Source organism: Pipistrellus kuhlii, unplaced genomic scaffold (assembly GCF_014108245.1).
Source record: "Pipistrellus kuhlii isolate mPipKuh1 unplaced genomic scaffold, mPipKuh1.p scaffold_m20_p_6, whole genome shotgun sequence".
In the NCBI taxonomy this organism is placed as follows: Eukaryota; Metazoa; Chordata; class Mammalia; order Chiroptera; family Vespertilionidae; genus Pipistrellus; species Pipistrellus kuhlii.
This window is the reverse complement of record NW_023425562.1, coordinates 46,828,600-46,850,627: the sequence shown is the minus strand read 5'-3', so window position 1 is coordinate 46,850,627 and position 22,028 is coordinate 46,828,600. Positions and strand designations below refer to the sequence as shown.

Here is a 22,028-nt window from a genome sequence, read left to right as displayed (position 1 = left end):
GCTCCTTGTGGTTTGAGCTGAGACTCTCTCTCCAGCTACCTTTTCTCCCCAAGTTCTGCAGCCTGCTACTGGGCCTTTGCCTATGCTCTTTGCTCTGGAAAACTCTCACCATGCTCTTGGCCCTCCCATCTTGGCTTCAGAAACTCCTCTGGTGGGGGTAAGGGGGCAGGGGGCAGATGGCCCTGTGCATATGAATCACCTAGAACTCCTAGTAAATTAAGATTTTCAAGTCTCAACCCAGAGATTGTGATCTAGCAGGCCTGGGATGGAATCAGGTACCCGATGACAGGTGACTCAGGCATGCACAAGGTCAGGAGCCACAGCAGTGTTGTGTTCCAGGGTACATTCTTGGCTCACTGTCACAATCATTGCTATACTTCTGTGTACCTGATTCACATGGTGGCAGGGACTGTCTTTTATTTTCCACGCTTGTCCCCTTGTCTAGAACATGGCAGGCATTCAGTAAATTGGCTATTGTTTGAATCCAACATCAGTTTGTTGTTTTCTTTTAAAGGCTGAAAAGAAAGAATGAGATTTCTAAATAGGTTATTATGCAGAGAAAAACAAAAGGTTTACAAAATAGGATTTCTCTTCTAATCCACAAAGCATTGAGCTTGCTCCTATATCTCTAGGCAGTTTCTTATTTACCCAGGATGGAGTGGGCTCTAGTTCTTATGAATGTTGAGAAACAAGTTTGAATTGTTTTGAGATTCAGTACATTCTTTATTTTTATTTTTATTGATTTCAGAGAGGAAGGGAAAGGGAGAGAAACATCAATAATGAGAGAAAATCATTAACTGCCTGCCTCCTGCACGCCCCCTATTGGGGATTGAGCTAGCAACCTTGGCATGTTCCCTTGACCGGAATCAAACCTGGACTCTTCAGTCTGCAGGCCGACACTCTATCTATCCACTGAGCCAAACCAGTGAAGGCAAGATTCAGTATATTCTAACTAAAAGGGACCATCCAGTTCTATTTGTTTAAAAAAATTTATTTTTTTTATTAAGTTCTAAAACTTTGTACAAAAAAAAAAAATTCTAAAATGGAAGCCAAAAATATGAAACAGATTATGGTCACCCATAGTTATTCTGAGATACTTATGTAGAACTGAGGCTTTGTATTTTGAAAACTATGATTTATTCCAACCCCCTTATTTGGAGATATGGAAATGAAGGTTCTCTGCGTTAAAGTGACAAGTCTAAGGTTACAAAGCTAGTTATTTGGAGTGTTGACAAGATGGTAAGATTTCAAGGTGTGGCCTTCCCCAAAGGTAGACACTTAACTCAGGCGTCTGGTTCCTCCTACCACAGATAAGATAAAAAATATAATAGCAGTCTCATCCAAAATGTCTTCCAACATAGCAGAATTCTAGAAGTCCCTGCCTCTAGATATTCCTTCTAGTCAGCCAGCCCTCTCGGTAGTCAGAGGGTAGTGTGTGAGTTAGGCAAGCCTGTGTACCTGCACTAGGGAAGCCAGATTCTGAGGCAAGCATGCTGTAACCCTCCCTTCCCATCTCCCCTACTTACTGATTAACCTGCTTGATGTTTGTCTCATTTTCTCATCCAAAAATTATGCCAACTTCATAATCTTTCAGTGAGGATCAAATAAGATAAGCAGATAGTACCTCACCTATGCCAGGTGAGGACTGGGTCCTTCACGGTGACTGGGTGCTGGGTTTGTGGTCATGGTGGTGCCGGTGGCAGTTGTGCTAAAGGTTGCGGTAGAACTGATTCCTGTTCAGGCTACTCTGACATGTTCCTGCTCATGTTCTAATTCCTGCTGTCCTGACCACATCTCAGTTTTGTGCTCCAGCTTTCACTTTGCTGAAATGGGAAAGTGCAGTCATTTTCACTCAACTGGGCTAAGTAGGGCTATTCATTGATGTCCATTTATGACCTTTGTTGATTTCACCCTTTTTACCCCCCACCCCACTTTCTTTTTCCCAGCTCCCTAAGCACTTGTGTGTACTAGCAAAGTCAATACTCGGTAAATATTTGTCCATGTGAATGGTACTGTTGTACCATCACCTGAGACCAGTCTGGGCAGTTCTCACCAGCACCACCCTTGAACTTTTGTCTTCCTGCCCTTTAACCAGCTCATCCTATGCCCTGTGTTCCCATCCCTTGAACTTGTATCCCTCTCCCACACCTTGGTCTTTGGTTCTCTCTTCCAAGAATTTCTTGGTTGATCTTCCATGTAGATACTCCAGTCCATACTTGTACCTAGAAGAACACATCAGAACATGCCCAGGCATGCCGTCCTTGTTACCGCTGAGGCCCACTGTCCTAGACTCGGAGAGCACTCTCAACCCCCAACTGCATGTGGCACTTGCTGTAAATTGTTCAGGGGACACAAAATGAGGTCAATAAATGATTAGTAGAAGAATGTGGATGTTCTATTAAAAGGAATGCTTAGCTCTTATTGCAGTCATATAATAGGCAGTAATCATGATAGCCGAGGGACATGAAAACAGTCAGCAGAGTTTATAGAGTTCTCTGTCATGTCGGCTTGTGTGTGCGCGCGCATGTGCACTTGCCTGTGAATTTATCTCCAAGGCATTCTGGGAACTTGTTCTTGAGAAAGAGATATCAGGCCTGGTTTGCCCCCCCCCCCCTTCTTTTTATAGCAATAACTTGGTGGCTGGAAATAGAGTATTACAATAGTTTCTATAGCTTAAAAAAACCTTCTAGAACACTGGTTCTCAGTGTGGTTCCTTGATCCAAGAGCATTGCAATTACTGGGAATTTGTCAGAAGTACAAATTCTAGGGTCCCACCCCAAATGTACTAGATCTTTAGGGGTCTTTGGGATTGAGGCCCAGCAAGCTATATTTTAAGAACCCCCTCTCCCAGGCAATTCTGATATGCCCAAGTCTAAGAAGCACATAGCCACTAACTCCTAAATCATCACCCTCAACAAGACTGACTAGGAAAGTGCACTTGGGGTCTTTAAACCTCGATTAGATCTATCTCCCGATTCATCTTTATTCTAAGGCTGAAGGTGTTCACAAAAGAAAAAGTAAGATGCCTCTATTAAAGAAGTGACGTTCTTGAATCAAGCTTTCCTCTAAACCAGAACCTTTAGAATATAACTGAACAAATATGTTGCTGATTTTTTTTAAAAGGAGATGTGTTGTAGCTTACATTAAGATGTATTTTATGAATAATAAATACCATAATCAAGGCTATGTATATTTTTTCCCTACTAACTTTTGATTTTTGTTTTTGGGATATTAAGCATAGTTCTATTACTTCCAAACTTTACATTTTATCTTTCCTTAAAGAATTTCATGGCATATTTGTTAAAGTATGAAATAAAAATCTATATAGTCTTAAGCATTTAACAATATTCTGTAATCTTTGGGAATTTCCTAGAAGTTGTAAAATAAGTGTTTATAGTCATGGTATAGCCGCTAAAGGATAATTCTCAAATAGGGTAGAAATAATTTATCAGCTGTAGATAATTATATGACTGAACATAGGAGCCCTTTCTATGATTTTCAGGGTCTCATGTGTGAAATGAGACCCTGGATCACAAATTTTTAGGAAGTGATAGTTTGACCAGCTTTGAGCTATCTCAGGTTACCAAAACTAATAGAAAATGTGAGTAGATTTATCACACCCTCAATAAATAGATAGTTCACATTAAGCAATCCTTTCAGTACACTTCTCATTAAAAGTTTTCAATTTCCTAAGGAAGTAATAAAAACTCTGGGATTTGTAGTCAGGAAACCTGAAATGTAATCTAGACTCTACTGAAATGTGTAAAATTTAGGCAAATCTCCCGGACTTTCTGGGCCTCAGTTCTTTGTTTTCGAGTTTTTGTTTCTGTTTTAATTGTAAGATGATAGTTGTTGGTTTAGATCAGGGTAGGGAACCTTTTTTCTGCCAGGAGCCACTGGATATTTATAACATAATTCGTGGGCCATATAAAATTATCAACTTAAAAATTAGCCTACTATGCCGAGACCTGTTTGGCTCAATGGATAGAGCGTCGGCTTGGGGACTGAAGGGACCCGGGTTCGATTCCGGTCAAGGGCATGTACCTTCATTGCGGGCATATCCCCAGTAGGGGGTGTGCAAGAGGCAGCTGATCGATGACTCTCATCGATGTTTCTAGCTTTCTATCTCTCTCCCTTCCTCTCTGTACAAAATCAATAAAATATATTTTTAAAAAATTAGCCTACTATATTTGGTCAAACATTTAATTAACTCAGCCCTAATGCTTTGTCAGGGCCAAACAAAATGATTTCAAGGGACTGATACAGCCCAAGGGCCAGACATCAGGTCCCCATCCCTCGTTTAGATGAACCATTTCTTTTACCTTCACTGAAAGAAAAATAATTTTTACATAAATACTGGAAATCAGAATATACTACTAAATAAGACATGAACTAAATTTTCTAGCTAGATTTTGCTAATCTGAACACATTTTGTATGCTTTTTAATATTTTTTTCTTGAAATCTTTTCAAAATCTGTTTAGGGGGAAAAATGATGGCAGTTTAAATATTTTGAGTTAATAGGGAAGATTATCTTTAAAGTTAAAATCTGAGTTTTGTGATATTTTTGCTTCTAAATAGACATCGACTCTCACTGATAGAAACTTCTCTGTATATTTACTTAGGGTATGTTGAAAATGTTATTGCTTAATTTGTGGAAACATAAGCTGGGCTATTAACTGATATTTTCATTTTCACTTAGGTTTTGACTAATTTAAAAATTTTAATAATTTTTAAATGGAAAGTATAATCTGATTAAGCCTGAATATTTTCTTACAGTGATCCATACGTGAAACTTTCATTGTATGTAGCAGATGAGAATAGAGAACTTGCTTTGGTGCAGACAAAAACTATTAAAAAGGTATGTGTCCATCCTAATTAAATTTCATTTAAGCCATAATTTAATCCAATTAGATAATGCATTTTGGTTCTGTAGAAGTTTAAATTTTAAGATTAAGATGGAAATATTTTTATTTTAAGCATTTCCCAGTATTAAATCTATAAATTCAGTGTTAATCCGAAATATGATCCTGGCTTTTAGTTAAATGACTGTATAAAACAATATTATTAAGATAAGTATTATTACAAGTATAGCAAAACAAGGATTTGTTCTTATTGGCTTGTTATTTTTCATAAAGAAATTTAAAATAACTTAAAATATGTTAAATGAAATAGAATTGTGTGGGGAATTGGTAGGCACAAAGGGGAGGTGGTTTATCTTGAAACAAATATTTCCAAAGAAGCAAAATACTTGTTTAGCTACATGAAAACAAATAAAAAACATTAATAATAAAACTATGTTTATGTGTGTATGCTTTATTTTTCTAAATTTAACATATATAATTTCATTAAAGATGTTTTTCTAATTGTATTTTAATTCATCTATCTCCATGGAGTATAATGTAAAATATTTGCTCCATATTTTGTACATTTATTGAAGATGCTTTTTTGAAATCCAAAGTGCTGTTATTCTTCATGCTTCAGTGTTATTTACGAACGCATTACTACTATTTTTCCCTTACTACCTCTGGGTAGTTTGATGACACTGTGATAAGCAATTCCTGGAGTGTTTGATAGCTTTTTAACAAAATGGTAACTCTCCTGCTATTGTGCAGACGCCTGGGCTCCATGACCAGGTCATTTTGTGTAAGGAACTGCAGCTGTAGCGTGCCCTCCGCCTGGCATTCGGCCTGGCATTAAAAATGTTTTGATTAGTGGGGAGGATGCCTGCAAAGGACAAGGACGGAGGCCATTGTTTGCTGTGCGAGGCGCTGTCACTGGTTTGGTTATCAGTGTAGAGGGAGGCCCGCCTTGCAGGGAAGGCAAGCCGAAGGCGGAGGGAGCAGAGCACTAGAGCCACCCAGGCGGTGATTTGCGATATGGAAATGTTTTTTCTTCCGAAGGGAGGCCCTCCTCCTCCCTCCGCTCCGCGGTAGAGGTGCAGCTGCATGGCTGGGGCTGCTCTGCCTGCTCGGCAGCCAGCCTCCTGGTTAGTATTACCGCGCTGTGTTCGCTGTGTGCGCTGGGGTTTAAGAACTGCTTTCATCCTCCTCTCCGCCTGGCCCAGTGCCTGGTCTTTCATGCTGTTTTGTGAGCTCGTGTTGTTGTGTTCTTTTCTTACCTGTCCTTTCTTCCTCCCCTCTATGTTTCTATGATGCTGGTCCCCAAGGCTGCTGCAGCCCCTGGCACGCCTGAGCCTGCCCTGCCTCTCCCTGACTGCCTGGCACCCTTCTCTCCTCCCTCCTCCTCTCTCCCATTACCATCCTGTCTCCCATAACCATCCCTGCTCCATTCTTAGCTAAAAATATAAAACCCACTGTTTAGGGCTGGATTTATTGTTGAGCTGTGGGTGGGGAAAGTGCTGATTTTTAAAAATGCCAGTTCAATGTTATACAAATTGTTTTTTATTTTTTTACGGTGTAGTGTGTTGTTGTTATGGTTATTATTATTTTTGCTTCTTCCTGCACTAGTATGTTAAAGGAAATATAGTATCTGTAGCCATGGGTGAGGTTGTGATGTCTCAGTCTCAAGTTTTTACATATAATATTTAAGACATATATTTATTTAAGAGTGTTATTATGCATGTCCAAAATGCACAAGCATGTATATGTATATATGTATATATTCTTTCATAGTATCTATTTCATCTTAGTTTCAAAGGATGTTTGGCTCATCTATTGTCTGTGCTTAGAACAAAATATCCTTTTCATGTTCTGTGCGATATATATTTAAATATATTGATATGGAGATAGATTGAAAGATTGAAGGATAGGGAGAGGAATATTTTTAAACCTGTTATTTTGGGGGGAAATAATTTACTTTAGGTTTATAACTGGCAGACATTTTTTTCTTGTTCTATGATCTGATCACCAATATTGTTCCTAAAAAATGTTCTTCAGATTTGAGTATTTATATAAGTAGTGAGCACTTTCACCTTCCTACCACCTGCTACACTTCTTTCCAAAACGGTTTGTAGCATGCAGGTTGAGGGAAGTGAACCAAGTTTATCTCTTTCTGGATAGGATAACTATATCAATTTTAATTTCTTAAAAGATATATTTCTGTCTTCATGATGATGGCTTTTTACAGGTCCCCAGTGTTAATCCTTATGGTGGATAGCTTGCAATTTATGGTTTTTTGTCTATGAATTATCTGTTCCATAAATACTTCCCTTCCCCTTCTAGTTTGGTTTATAGAAGAGTCTCCAATAATTGACTTAATGTTTCTCTTCTGCAATTTTGAGATTTTCTCAGCTCTTTTTTAAAATCAGAAAAATGGGTAAGCAAATACTTGGACTGTGTTGTACTAGTAACTGCTAAAGTTTCAAAGATTATAAAAGGTATTACAAGATACTTTCTCTTCCAGACGCTGAACCCAAAATGGAATGAAGAATTTTATTTTAGAGTAAGTTTTTCTTTTTTTCTTTCTTTTTGGTTATTGATAATTAGTTATTGAAAGCTAGATTGAGATATTATCCTAATAGATTCATATTGAGCGAAAGCTGTTAAATTTTTATTGTGAAATTCCTTGCAATATGAGAAATGGTTGGATAGCCTCCTAATGTGCCCCAAATTTTCAAAGACTGTGACGAGTGGTAACAAAATCTGACTTGTTTTATTTGGAAATGTTTTAGGGAAATAAAGAGAAAGCTATCCAAATATCATATTTTAGCCTTCCTATTAAAAATTTTCTTTAAAAATAAAGCAAAATATCGTTAAAATATTAGCTTACTTACCTCTAGAGATATATGTTATGAATTATTTTAGAGATGGGATAAAACAATGGAGGCAACATGATTAAAAAGAAGCCTAAATTTTACCAATTATGTTCCAGTCATGAAGGAAAATTTTGTAATTCAAATATTTAGTGTGAGTGTATATGTGTAGTATAAAACTACTTCTGGAATTTAAATATTAACAAATTAGGTAAAATTTCCTTAACTTTTTATATTTAACTAGTAACTCGATGCACAAAATTCGTGCAATGGTAAGCCTTCCTTCCCCCGGGCTGCCAGCTTTGCAGCCCTGGCCCCGCCCCCTGCCTGCTCACCTACCTTTGCCTGACACTGCCTGCGTCCACTGCCACATCCCCCCAGTTCCTCGGAGGCCCTCCCCACATAAATCTCCCCACTGGCTGGTGGCCTGGGCCTCCCTCTGTAAGGCGATGGCGAGGCCCCCTGACCATTTGCATAGCACCTGGCTTGGTGCCAGTGGGTGTCATAGCATGATTATCCAGAAAGTCATCTGCATAGTCATTCTGCTGTTTGGTCGATTTGCATATTATGATTTTATTATTATAGATTATTATAGATACCTAGAAGAGCTATATGTAGAAATGGCTGGATTCTGTGAATTAACAGAGAATAATATTTGAAGTGGTTGCTGGTTTTTTTATACTAAAATTTTGAAAATATTAAATCTCTCAGTTATGTAATAGAAAGAAAAGGTGTATTTTTTTCTCTTCAAAATGAATATATTTTCATTGTCTATAGCTGTGTTATTAAAAACTATTTTACCTTTAGAATTGTTCCAAATGAGACATTTTGAATAGCGTAGATTCCCAAACAATATAATCAGTAGGCACATTGTAATTGGTCCTAATTTTTTCTTTCAATCACAAAAGTATTTTATGGGCCCCAAACTTAGGTCACTAGATACATATTTTCTATTATATTCAGAGCTGAAGTATGGCATTGATTTTTTTTAAATATATTTTTTATTGCTTTCAGAGAGGAAGGGAGAGGGAGAGAGAGATAGAAACATCAATAAGAGAGACTCATTGACCGGCTGCCTTGTACACGCCCCGGGACCCACAACCCAGGCATGTTCCTTGACTAAGAATTGAATCATGACCTCCTGGTTCATAGGTCAGTGCTCAGCCACTGAGCCACACCAGCTGGGCATGGCATTTGGTATCCTAATACTTGATGAGATCCTATGTGTAGTCTCGACCAGACAGATGTATTTAAAATTACTTCATGTATGCCGTTTGGCTCAGTGGTAGAGCGTCAGTCTGCGGACTGAAAGGTCCCAGGTTGGATTCCGGTCAGGGGCATGTACCTTGGTTGCGGGCACATCCCCGGTAAGGGGTGTGCAAGAGGCAGCTGGTCGGTGTTTCTCTCTCATCAATGTTTCTAGCTCTCCATTTCTCTTCCTTCCTCTCTGTAAAAACTCAATTAAAAAATATATTAAAAAAATAAAATAAAATTCATGAAGAACTGAAAAGCTAATGGGGGTGCATTGATGTTACTGGCCTTTCCAAAGCTTTCCACTTGTAAAACTCCAAATTATTTAGACCCCTTTCAGTTTAACACCCTGGCCACATTTATGTAAATTTTAGTACTTCCAATTTTTTTCCCAACTAATCTTGGCTATATATGTAAACTCTATTTTTCTTGGATATTTACAAAAAGGCCTTTGTTTTATTCATTTCACAAATCTTATTGCTTGCCTCCTGTGTGTTGGCTCTTGCCATGGCCTGCGGGTGTCCTGACAGCAGCTCAGGCCTTCATAGAGCTTAAACACTAAACCCTCCGTCTGTCTGCTTGCTCCCTCACTAGGCCTCTGAGGGCAGGCCAGGCGGCCACAAGGACAAGTCATGCTAACTTGTCAGATGTTATTCCATTCCGTTCTCCATCATGAAGCAGCCGAGACTTCTGATAGTAGACATGTTCCTATCTCAGGCTCTATAAAATGCAGACCCTGGAAAAGCTACTGGAGGACTCACCTCCTCTGCAGGTTCCTTGTCACTTACATAGGAGAGAAAGGCCTCACTCGAGGGGGCTGTTTCCAGGATTTACATGTGGTAATATAAATGAGAACACCTACCACCATGTCTCACATGTGGCTGGTGGAGTCTGCGTGATGATTCCTGCCATTTGGAAGAGATTTTGGCAGAGAGACAGAAAGAAGCAAAAAGACATTGAAAGCCTAGTAGCTTTGACATTGACCCTGCATATTTTGGAAGGGGAGCACATCTTTTTTCTCTTGGTCTCTCAAACAGTTCAAAGCCTGGGCTCTGGAGACAAGCAGGTCAGACCTGGTGAGGTTTCTGGTTGCCTTGCATAGTAGCTGTGGGCCTTTAGGCAAGTTAATACACCCTCAACAGATGTGGTCTTAGAACCTCATTTGTAAGATTGTGTTGACAGTTACACATCATGGGTTTTCTGTCAGTATTAAAGGAGATCATGTGTTTTTTATATTTAATGAGAAGGTCGTGCCTGGAAAATAAGCACTAGTGAGTGGCTGTTTTTACTGTTTTGTCATTTTAATTATTGCTATTATATTATTACTAGAGGCTCCGTGCACAAAATTCATGCATGGGGGGATCCCCTCAGCCCAGCCTGTACCCTCTCCAATCTAGGACCCCTCAGGGGATGTCCGACTGCCGGTATAGGCCCGATCCCAGGATGGGGCCTAAACTGGCAGTCGGGCATCCTTCTCACAATCCGGAATTGCTGGCTTCTAATTGCTCATCTGCCTGCCTGCCTGATCACCCCTAACTGCTCCTCCCTCCCCCACCCACCAGCCTGATCACCCCTAACCACCTCTGCCTGCCAGCCTGATCGTCCCCAACTGCCTCTCCCCACCAGCCTAGTCACCCCTAACTGCTCCTCCTCACCTCCCCACTGGCCTGGTTACCTCCCCCTCCCACCTGGTCGCCCCTCACTGTCTTCCCCCCCCCTTGCCAGCCTGGTTGCCCCCAACTGCTCCCCCTGCCGGCGTGGTCACCCCATGCAGCCTGTTCAGTCCTTTGGTCGTCCCTCACTAACATCCCCCTCTCCCCCCGCCCTCCGCTTGCTGGCCTTATTGCCCCGTGCAGCATGCAGCTTTCTGTTTACTGTGAGGGCATCCTGACCAATATGCATATTACCCTTTTATTAGTATAGATTGTTGTTTTTGTTATGATTAGGCCTAAGAGCTACCCTCAGGCATAGACCTTGTGAAGATGTAGCCTTGGTTTGGAGCAGCAAGTTTCAACCAGTGAGCTGCAAGAATTTTTAAAACCTGCAATACCTGATTATTTAGTCAGAAGCACTGACCTCTTTTCCCTTAGATCGTCAAATAAAATAATGACAGCAGCCAACACAACAATAGCCATCTGGAGTGAATGAATCAAAATTATAGTACCTTTTTTTTTTTTTTTTTTGGTCACATCAGCAAAAAGTATATTTTTTGGTATGCCAAAGAATTTTAGTAGTTTATATGTGTCATGAGATGAAAAAGGTTGGAAATTGCTGGTCCAGAAGCATAAGCATGCCATTTGTAGAGGAGTTTGCAAAACTCTTTAAAACTATTCAGAATTATCCTTTCTAATGTTGGGAAAGCAGCTAAAAGCATTTTCTTTTGATATACCTCAGTAGTAGGCACAGAACAATATAGAAATAAATAAGAGGACACTTGACTTAATAGATATAGGATTTGCAGAAGAAGTCACTTGTTCAGATAACACATTTGATTTGGGTACATTATAAAGCATTCCATTCGTTCTCTCTTATTTCATCCTCTCAATTGTTTCTGCCCATTCTGAATTACCATTTATGTCTCTGTAGGTTAACCCATCTAATCACAGACTCCTGTTTGAAGTATTTGATGAGAACAGATTGGTAAGTGGGTTTCAGTTTTTATTTTTGCTTCATTTAAAAAAAATTATTTATAAAGCAACTGCTTTTAAAATGGTGTTTATGTTGTACTTCTGACAGTATATATGCTCCTAACCCATGGCTTTATTTTTGTTCCATTACAAAAGCATGATTCTACCAATTTTTTTTTATGGCTAGGAGAAATTTTATTTGTATATGTAAATGTTTTTATCATACTAATATTAGTGAAAGTCACACTGATGATATATCAAACCATATGCTTACTTACACTCTGTTGGGAATACAGAATGATGGGCAAATCTGTAAAGGGACCATTGCTCATATAAACAAACCTTTCAGGGATTTTAAATATAAGCCAGTCTGCAATACTATCACTTATCTAACAATGAATCTATTGTGACCCTCCTTGGGGAAATCTAAATCTAATTAACAGTAGAGAGCAAAAAGTGAATCTATATTTAGCAGGTAAAATTAAGCTGTATTTTAAAAGTGATACTTTTTCAAGGGAAATTAGTAGAAAGTACCGTTAAAGAACTAAAGATATGCCTGAGGCATTAGACTGATACAAACTAGCATTTTATATAGAGATTGATAGATAAGATAGAGATATAGTATATATCTATAAATGTGTGTGTGATAAAACTAAGATTCCATTTTAGAAATGAATTTCAGAAGCAAATCTGGCTTGAAGCATTTTGCCAGTTACCTAATTAGAATGTAAACATCAAGTACCCATGAGTCAAGTGTTCCAACTACGAAAATGAACTTTCAGTTATGTGCCAGTGCTTTAAAAAATATTTTTGTGTTGATTTCAGAGATGGTTTGAAAGATGGATTGAATATCTGTTGTTTTAATGCTGATGTTTTTCTCTTTGGCCATTAGAGGGAGAAGGAGAGAGATATAGAAACATCAGTGATGAGAGAGAATCATTGATCAGCTGCTTCCTGCATTCCCCTTACTTGGAATTGAGCCCACAACCCGGGCATGTGCCCTGATGGGGAATCTAACCACAACCTCCTGGTTCCTGAGTCGATGCTTAGCCATTGAGCCACACCGGCCTGGCTATGTGTCAGCTTAAGGTACTCTCAGAGGAGGTATTATAATTCAGTGTAGTCAGTTATCACTCAAGTCTACTTTCCCTGAAACTTATGTTTTGTTTGTTTTAGGGGGTAGGGTTGTTAAAATGAATGCTCTTATGAAGCGTTCCTGATGCAGAATTCAACTACATAAAATTTTAAGTAGCTCGAGATTAGAATATTTGGTCTGGAGAAGCCTTATAACACAACTGGCTTAACTCCCTGACCTTGGCATTGAGAGGTGAGGTCTAGATCCCGGACATGATTTAGATAGGCAGTCGGGCAGTGCCCTGGTGGAAACTGCTATTCCCTCATCTCAGGCCAGTAGTGGCAAATAGCCAGACTCTTCACCCCGATTATAGAATTTGGTTGTGTGTCTAATCTCCTGTGTTTGCTATTATTTTCCAAATTAGAGAATCAACATATTCTGACCTACCATCCTGATGTCTTTTCCATTAAAAATGTATTTGGGTTATTGGTGGCTTTGCATGGAACTCAGCCTTTTCTTACCTTGAGTGGTAGTTAGTTGTACTGTACAACTAAATCAGTTTTGCCGTGTGTCTGAAGTTATTTTCTTTTGTAATTGAATGGGAGAGTCTGCTGAGGGTGGAGGCCTTAGCACCCCCTCTCTCATCCAGCAAAGACTGAGTGAGGCAGTGCTCTGTAAAATGACAGTAGTCCCTGGAGTCACAGATGCAATCACAGACTAATCCTTAGTCTCTCATTTATTGAGTATAATAACACTTCTTTAAGGTGAAGGAAGGGTCAAATCTGAGGAAAAATTGTCTGTTAGATGTGTTTAATTCATGCCTTAATTTTCTTCTATGAAGAGAATTTAAGAAATTTGTTTCTCATTCCCATTATCTAACACAATGACTTGTTGAGATGACCTTGCCATGGGGCCCAAATATATTCCAAACTCAGAGGCTTTGAATGCAGAGCTCTAAAAAATCCTGTGTGAATACAAACTTTATCTGGTTAACTCTTTGATTATATTAATACCTAGTTTTGCCCAGGCCATCTGCAGTGTCGTTACTGTGCGGTGAATGTCTGGGTTTTTTTTTTGTTGTTGTTGTTTTTTTTATGCTGGTGTTTTTCTCTTTGGCCATTAATCCAGCTAAGAGAATACATGACTATGGTGATACTTGGCAGTTCTTTTTTATGTTTGTTTGTTTAAGATTTTTATTGATTTCAGAGAGAAAGGGAGAGATAGAAACATCAATGATTAGAGAGAATTCATCAACCGGCTGCCTTCTGCACATCCCCAACTGGGAAATTGAGCCCACAACTATGTGCCCTTGACCGGAATCAAACCTGGGACCCTTCAGTCCACAGGCTGACGCTCTATCCACTGAGCCAAACCAGCTAGGGTGGACCTTGGCAGTTTTAGCATTAAACAAACTAGCTTCCATTTCTCTCGTAGAGATCATTTCTAGCGTTTAAAACTCATGCCTTTGGAAAACAGGTTTGCATGTATGTAAACACAGGTTTAATCCCCCATGCCCTCAACTACAGAGCCATGTTTTGCGGATTTTAAAATAAACGTTTTTTCACTCTTTGCAGCTTGGTATTTCCCCCTCCATTTTTTTATTTGTTTGTTTGTTTTGTTTTTTTTGTTTTTTTTACTCCTTCCTAAATAAACCTCTTTGTTAAATAACCAGTGTTTCTGGATCACAGAAAATAGTTCATTTAAAACACCCAGAATATATCCAAGTGTGCAAATCTGATGACAGCCTTTTTTAATGTGGACCTTTAGTTTTCTTTTTCAGCTCCTTTTTGGCCCTTTATAGAAATAGCAAGATTCCATGCTAGTATCCCAACCATGTTGATATTGTTGACTTCTCACTGGAAAAGTTGGCTCTGGACAGCTTTTATTCTGTATGATATTTAAGTTAACTTAGTACAAAAAGCACATGTTCACCCTTCTTCAATTTTCCTTCCTTTGGTTGGGGGGGGGGGGGTAATTGTTTTTTCCCCTTATCTGGCATATGGGAGAAATGTTTTCTCCAGCTGGGTCTCTTCTCTGGTACTTCCCTCTCTGACAGCATATCGTATCATGTGAGAGTTACACACACACACACACACACACACACACACACTCACCCTCCCTTCTAACCGAAAAGGGTTATAGTAACAGGCGGCAGACCACTCACTGGCAGTGTGAATATTTGTGCCCCTTGCCCTTAGCTATTTTATGACTTGTAGATCATGGTCTAATTATTTAGCATTAAAGGGACACCAATTCTGCGGAGTGTGTAACTGTATTTATAGTACCTTTTATTAGTTTGCATTCCATCCGGGTAGTGTGGTGATATCATAAATAACAGGAGCATAACCTCCGAGGCTTGTGAAAGGGTTTTCCTAGAGCCAAGGCAGTTTTGCTTGTCATTCGGTCCTGCGAGGAGGTGGGGAAATACCGTGTGTGCTGGTGCTGTCAGTGCCAGGTCTCGCGTTGGTTAGAGCGCCCAGTGCCTGCTGCGTTCGTTCGGAAAGAACTGTCCTGTGAGTGAGATGCGGGCAGATTTACAGCCGCGTGGCTCGGAGTGTGTCTGCTGCCCCAGTCAGCTGTGAGAGCTCCCTGCTGGGGCCACTCCTGTCTGATGGAAAAAAAGCAGCAGCTGGGAAGGTGGTGTTTCAGGCTCTTGCTGTTTAGAGAGAGAGAGAGGAGAGAGAGTGAGAGAGAGAGCGAGAGCGAGCGAGCGCGAGCGGGGGGAAACTCCACCAAGTCCACAAGCTGGCATTGGAGGGGGAGACGGCGGTCATGTGGTTCTAGCCACCCTACCCTCTGTCACAGTGTGGATGAGAGCTTTTTGCTCTTACCCAATCATGCCTGGAATGCTGCTTGCCACTTGGGTTATTTCTGCTATCTGTCGCTCTCGGTGCCGCAGTGCTAAAGGTTTGGCAGATGGGACGCTTTTCCTTGGAGTTTGTGCCTTCGGTTTTTGACTTCTGGCAGTGCCGGGCGTGCTGTCACCGCTGGTCCTCTCCCTCCCTGCCCCCCTGGGCACCATGGCCCATCGGCTTCGGTTTCATTTTGGCTCCAGTCGCAGCAACACAGCCCCTGAATCGGAGATCCTCGACCAGGAGAGAGAAGACGACTTTTTCATGGCATTCCACACCCTGCCGCGGAGGAGCGGCGCTCACCCCTGCGCCCACCGCGCGGAAGACGGAGGCCTGCAGGAGGCGGTGGGCGCGCTCAAGCGCAGCACATCCATGTTCATCCCGCAGCTCCTGAGCCCCACGGAGGCGCGGCCCACGCGCAGCTCCTCCATGCAGATCTCGCTGCAGCGCAAAGCGGCCGACGGGGCGCCGGACACCTGCGGGCCACCCGAGGGTCTGGACTGCGACGCCGGGTCTGTGTCTCTGGGCCGCTGTGCGGAGCCCCCCAAGTCCCAGACCCCAGAGAACTCTCCACCCAGAGCCACCCGGGGTTTAGGCCCCCAAGTTAACGGCCTGTGTGGCCACCTAGCACGGAGTCCTGTCCCTGCGGATGGCCACGAGGAGGCCGAGCCTCGGGGACCGAAGGGCAGCGGGCTCCGGATCCAGCACCGGGCCTCCAGCGCCGACGTGCGCCAGGTGAGGCTGACGCCGCCCTTCGGGGCCGATGGCCTGTGCGGCCCTTCGACTCCGGAGCCCAGGCGCTGGTCCCTGCAGCACGTACCAGATGCTTCTGGAGGTTCTGGGAAGCGGTGCTTTGTCTTCCAGCTGCAGCAGCCACCACCAGGCACACAGGGGATGGGTGGTGACTTCAACTTTGGGTTCACGGGCACGAAGGGGGACCGGTTGGTGCGGTACCCCCGCATCCGGCTTGAGAGGAGCACCTCGTACCCCACACAGCCCCGAGCAGAGCACAGCAGCCCCGTGGAAGAGCGGGGTCACCTGGAGGCGCCGCCCCGGGGCCGCAGGATGGCTCCCGAAATCCACAGGACGAATTCCGTGGAAAGGACGCCACAGGGTCAGGGCTGCACGTTTAAGATCAGACAGGATCAAAATGCGGGGCAGCAGCATTTCAGAATTCTTGTGACTCGCGGACCTGAGGAATCTCATGAGGATCCCAAGGAGAGTACCGCCACCAACCCTGGCTCTACCTTGGCTGGAGCGCCGGTAAGTTAGCTTGTGTTCCCATGTGAGGGACAGAAAGGGCTAATTCAAGCCCAGACAGCTTATTCAGCGGCGTAATTAAAATAAATTTCATCCGATTCCCTCCAGGAGCTTCCCAGCTTGGGGCAGCGTAACTGAAGTTGGGCCGAGTTGTGAGAGCTGATTTGTGCTCTGCTGTTTGGTAGAGGTCCATGAAACTCGTTAGCATTTCAGAAAATAACTTTTCTTTAGGTCCTCAAACTCCAACAACTCAGTTTTGAAAATCCAAACACCCCCTCCTTATTTCCCCTTATGCATAAAAGCATTTAAACATTTATTATTTTAATCTGCCAGGCCCCAGCATGTTGATGTTGGAAGTTCATTTAAAATCTGCCTGCAAATATAGGCTGACAACACTTCTCTTTACAGTAATTCTAATACAGGCAAGAGAATATCGCCAAAAACTAAAGAGTATGTGAAATGTGAGCAATTCTTCCTGGTGGCATTTTTGCTGTGGAGGGTTGGCACTTGTCATTAGCATTTACCCTCTTTATTTGGGTCCCATGAATACTGAAGAAGGGTAGGACAGTAGGAGATGCATTTTTGAACCAGATGGGCTGTTGGGTCTCAGCTAGGTGACACTGACTGGAGGCTGGTTAATGGTCAGATTGCATGGCCTACAACTTCACCCTGTCTGCTCTAGTGTTTAATCTGGGATGCTGTACATAGAATAGTAAGTGTTCTGTCTCCAGCTGTGGAAACAGATGCTCTAGAACAGATTTTGGCCTTTATTGCTCCTATATCCTTGCTTGCTCCTTTTCAGTAAATGGAGTACAGAAAAACAGCTGCTAACCCCACTAGGCAAATGATGACTCTGCAGCTTTCATAGTTTATAATAGGATGAAAAGTTTCATCGGTGAGCTTTCTTTTACTAGTAATCATTAGTTTAGCTATTACATGTTTTTTTAAGAGAACAAATTCCTTATATTTTGAATTGGAATTTTCCCCGTGAATTTCATGTGATTACTGGTTTGAAGATATGATTTTGAAATATCTGGAGGACTTTCTGTGTGAGTTTCCACTGTAATTGTGACTTTTCAAAGTGGATGGCTGAGTATTACTCTAGAATAGAATCATCTTTTATTGTTTTATGTTGAGAAATATTTTGGCCATTCAAGTGAACTTTATCACTGCACTATCATAGATATTCACCACTTTGAAAAGGTTTTCAAATGCTAAATACAACTACTATATTTTTCTTGGTTTTATGTAACTGTTTCTTTTTATCTCTCCCATAGAGCCCTTTTATTATCTCTAACCCCTTTATTAGGAAATGTTAAAGTGCTTTTTCTTGGTCTAAACCAATGCCGTTTTTATTCAGTGGTTCAGGTGTCAATAGAATTTCGATATTAGAATAGCTTTTAACCTTCAACCATCATGGCAGGGGGAGGCTTTGTTGGGCAGCACAGTTCCAAACACAGGAAAATTGACAAGCAAAATGCATTTTCTAAAGTTTCGATTACTGTTCAATTATATGACACAAGTGTTAAAATTATTTTTGCAGTTAGATATCAAGGAGAAATGGATTTGTATAATTAAAGTCTCGTTTGCCTTGACATTTCTAATGTAATTACAACATAAATAGAATATGGTAAAAAATATATAGACCTTACATATAAAGGTTGTCACAACTTGCTTGCGAGGACTATTATAGTGGAAAACTAATTTCTTCGCATTTGGAAATTTAAGTTCGAGAATCAAGAGCTCTTTTTGGAGAATACATTCTGCCCAGGACACTGTAGGTTTCATTTTCAAGCTGTATTTTTTTACACATACATACCTTTGTAAATGGTTGCTGCAAAGCTGGTTTTCTTTTAAGCCAAAACTTTTTCCTTTTAAGAAGCAAAAACAAACCTCCTCCCGTAATGAAGCTGCCTGCTCCATTCAACACTTTGTGCGTGTTTCATACGGGCAGGGGTGTGAAGTGGAGGCAGCAGCTGCCACGGCCTTATTTATCTTGAGGGAAAACATTCACTGGGGCGTCTACGGTCTGGCTGCCAGAAAGCTTTTTTTATGTTTCAAATATCTGCTGCTTTGGCCAGAAGGGCATTCCATGATTAGTTTACATGAAAAATTAAAGTCTATTGCATCTGGTTTTTGAATGATGTCAGAAATCTTGTTTGGGAAAATCACTCAGGACTTCTTTGACAAAAGTACTCGTATTCATAATCTATGCCTTAGACCTTTTTCCAAGGTTAACTTTTTGAGTGCTTTTCTCAGTTTGTGCCTCCCAAACATTCTGTCATGAAAAAATCTAAAGTGCAACGTGACTCCAAAAAATGTTAACCAGCTAGATTCCAAAAAAAAAAAAAAAATACATGGGAACAAACCACTGTTGGCGACAGATTTTCCACTCAGTCCGACACTCCCAGTAAATTAGAATTGGTTCTTACAGTCACCAGTTACAGTATTGAAGAAGCCTACAAACTTTCGTTAGTTTGTGGCATTATTAATAATCAGTTATTTTCTTAAAGGGGTTTTTGAGTTATTTGGTCTTGTTTTGAGCTTCTTTACTACATTAGAGTTATTCCAAGGAAGTTGATTCACTGTTTACCAGCATTTATGCCCCCTTCAACACAGTTTCTTGCGTAATAACTTGTGAAGCTCTGCATTTTACGAGCTTTGGGAGCCAGTATATAAGTCACATTCTTGTAATTAAATGTTTAAGGCGTACTGTGTACATACTTTACACTAGGTACTTGGAAAGTTTCACGACTGTCTCCTTTTCTTGCTAACACAAAGTTGGTAATGTAAACAGAAAGAGGAGAGCCCATGGAAGGCAAAGACACAGTCTAACACCCACCACATAATAGTATATTAATAAGGGAAGGGAGTGTTCCTTCTTTACTTCCTCCTCACTTTTCCCTGCACCTTCTCAATGGACATACACTTCATAGAAATAGTGTAGAATCTTTTGTGATTAAAAATTCATTTTACTGAGCACAAGGAATATGCCAAATTGTTTACTTAGGAGGAATTTTAGTTTGACTCTCTTAGAAAAGGGTGATTTTACTATACAGAAGAATTTTGACAGTATTGGTATCTCTCTTTTACCCTAAAAAAATATTCTATGACTAGATATCTAAATCATCTTTTACTGAAAAACACTACATTATAATAGATAAGAAAAAAGCTAATACTCCTTTTACTGAGTCAATTTCTGATTGGATTCTGTAAAGTTATTTCCCCTTCCATATAGTAGTACTTTCTCTTGCTGTGGTCATATATGAGAATGCCCCAATATGTGTAACAAAATTTTAACTATTTTCAGGGATGTACTGAAACACGTAGGCAGGGCACTGATGTGTGTTTGCATACCCAGAGACAGGACTTGTAGTGAGAGCTACAAGTAGCAGTCAGCATTTGAAAAGTGCTTCATTTACTTCATTAGTCTACTAGTATATAATTATATATTGCAAAAGCATCCTCTCACTCAGCCTTCCCAACAACCTTGTGAAATAGTTTCTTTCCTGTTTCAGGAGAAGGAATGTGATATTGTCATTAGTTATAACTTATATACTGTCATATCACTTTATGGAATTTTAACACTATGTATATCTTTGCACAATTAAAAAGCCCACGTAATCCTTCCTACCCCTCCAAAAAAGCAGTATAATGCTTCTTGTGATGGGACATTTTTGTTGAAAATTTTGGAAGTGGTCACTCCACCTGGAGCCTCGCAGCCTAATGGATAGAAGGATCTTTGGAGGTCCACAGAGCCGGGTTTGGCAGTTGACTGCCCTGTCCTGAGTACACTGCCTCATAACTGAAAAATGAGCATAGAAATGTCCATCTCACAGGTTTACGGTGAGAGTTAAATGTGGACTTACCTGATTGGTGTTCATATTGGTTTTTTTTCCTTCTTAACCAAGTATCTGTAATATAAAAATCTTTCTCTGAGGAAGATAATGGTGTTAACTGTGAACAACCAATTTTTGATCAGCATGGCATTAGACACAGGGCAACATGAATTTGAGGCCTATCTGGAACTTTAATAACTAGCCGTGATATGCAGCGTCGTCGCATTTGTACTATTTGTCTGTTGGATAATCAGCACCACAGAGCCCTATCATTGCCTGTGATGACACAGCCCCCCCAAAAAACTTGAATTTATTCATGAGCTATGCATTGTAGAAAAGAATCTTCACTTCTGTTTGCTGTATTGAGTTTCGGGTGGCATTTTTGACATGCTATAATTTTACCATGCAATTTGCTATAATGTTTCCAGTGATTAAGTTTACTTTTACTTCTTATAGGCTGAGGTTTCATCAATCTAATGTTACCTGTATAAAATTTCCTCCCTGTGTAATTTACAAATGAGGGCAGAATTTGGGAAGAGGCCTTATTAGATACTGCCTTTTACAGGATTTTCATAAATGCCGCAGCCGCTTCACTTGACTAAGTCCAGAGGCAGAGTTCCTAAGCATTGAAATAAATCTAAAATTTTGCAGTATGTGTTAATACAAAAATTGTTATCTGTACATGAAAGTTCACAATATGAGAAGAAGTTTAGTCCATGTCAGAATTTAATAAATGTTGGGTTTCTTTATAGGGTTCATGATTTAAAGCTAATTGAAACTAATCTTAGTGATAATCTATTTGTGTAACTTGAAATAACCAATCATGTTTTTAAACTAAAAATAATTAACTGCATATTGATACTGCTGAGATAGATTATGGTCCTAAATACATTGACCTTTTTAAAACTCTTAATGATACTTTCAAGACATTTGCAATAATGGGGAAAATCAGGAAATTCATGGATGGTATTGAAACTGTGGATTCTAACGCACAAATACAAAATTCAAGTTTCCATTGTAAATGCCAGAAGAAGTTTGTAAACGCAATCCAGAATTGGCTAGTGATTCTTCAGAGGTTTAGTATCCTGTCTGCGATCATTCAGGCCCCTTCATTCATATCAGTCAGCGTAATATTCCATGTCCTGCATTAGAGAGACCGACTATCCATCTGCAGTTTATACTCTAGTTTAGGGGTGTCGAACTCAATCAGAGAAGGGGCCAAAATCTAAAATCCAGCCTAAATCGCAGGCCGAATGGTTTACTGAACAGTCATAAACTGTCATTGTGATGGAAACGCAGCGGAGTGCAGTGATGACAGCGCGGTGCGGGCCACATTGCAAGGCCTGGCGGGACGGATTTGGCCCGAGGGCCTTGTGTTTGACACATGTGCTCTAGTTTAAGATTTAAAAGGC

At 40.7% G+C, this 22,028-nt stretch overlaps 1 protein-coding gene across 23 annotated transcripts in view; it reads left to right on the top strand.

Annotated features, from left to right (window-relative positions):
* The window catches only part of NEDD4L (NEDD4 like E3 ubiquitin protein ligase), a 294,560-nt gene that overhangs the window by 157,554 nt on the left and 114,978 nt on the right, over positions 1 to 22,028 (top strand). For 4 of the 23 annotated variants that reach the window (XM_036419451.2, XM_036419454.2, XM_045574929.1 and 1 more), the window contains exons 3-5: positions 4,778 to 4,859; positions 7,364 to 7,402; positions 11,550 to 11,603. In XM_036419451.2, coding sequence (XP_036275344.1) covers positions 4,778 to 4,859; positions 7,364 to 7,402; positions 11,550 to 11,603 — 175 coding nt within the window. Of the gene's footprint in view, positions 1 to 4,777; positions 4,860 to 5,958; positions 5,988 to 7,363; positions 7,403 to 11,549; positions 11,604 to 15,670; positions 16,781 to 22,028 lie in introns of those variants that run through there. The other 19 variants (XM_036419443.2, XM_036419448.2, XM_036419438.2 and 16 more) reach the window with 12 other exon arrangements.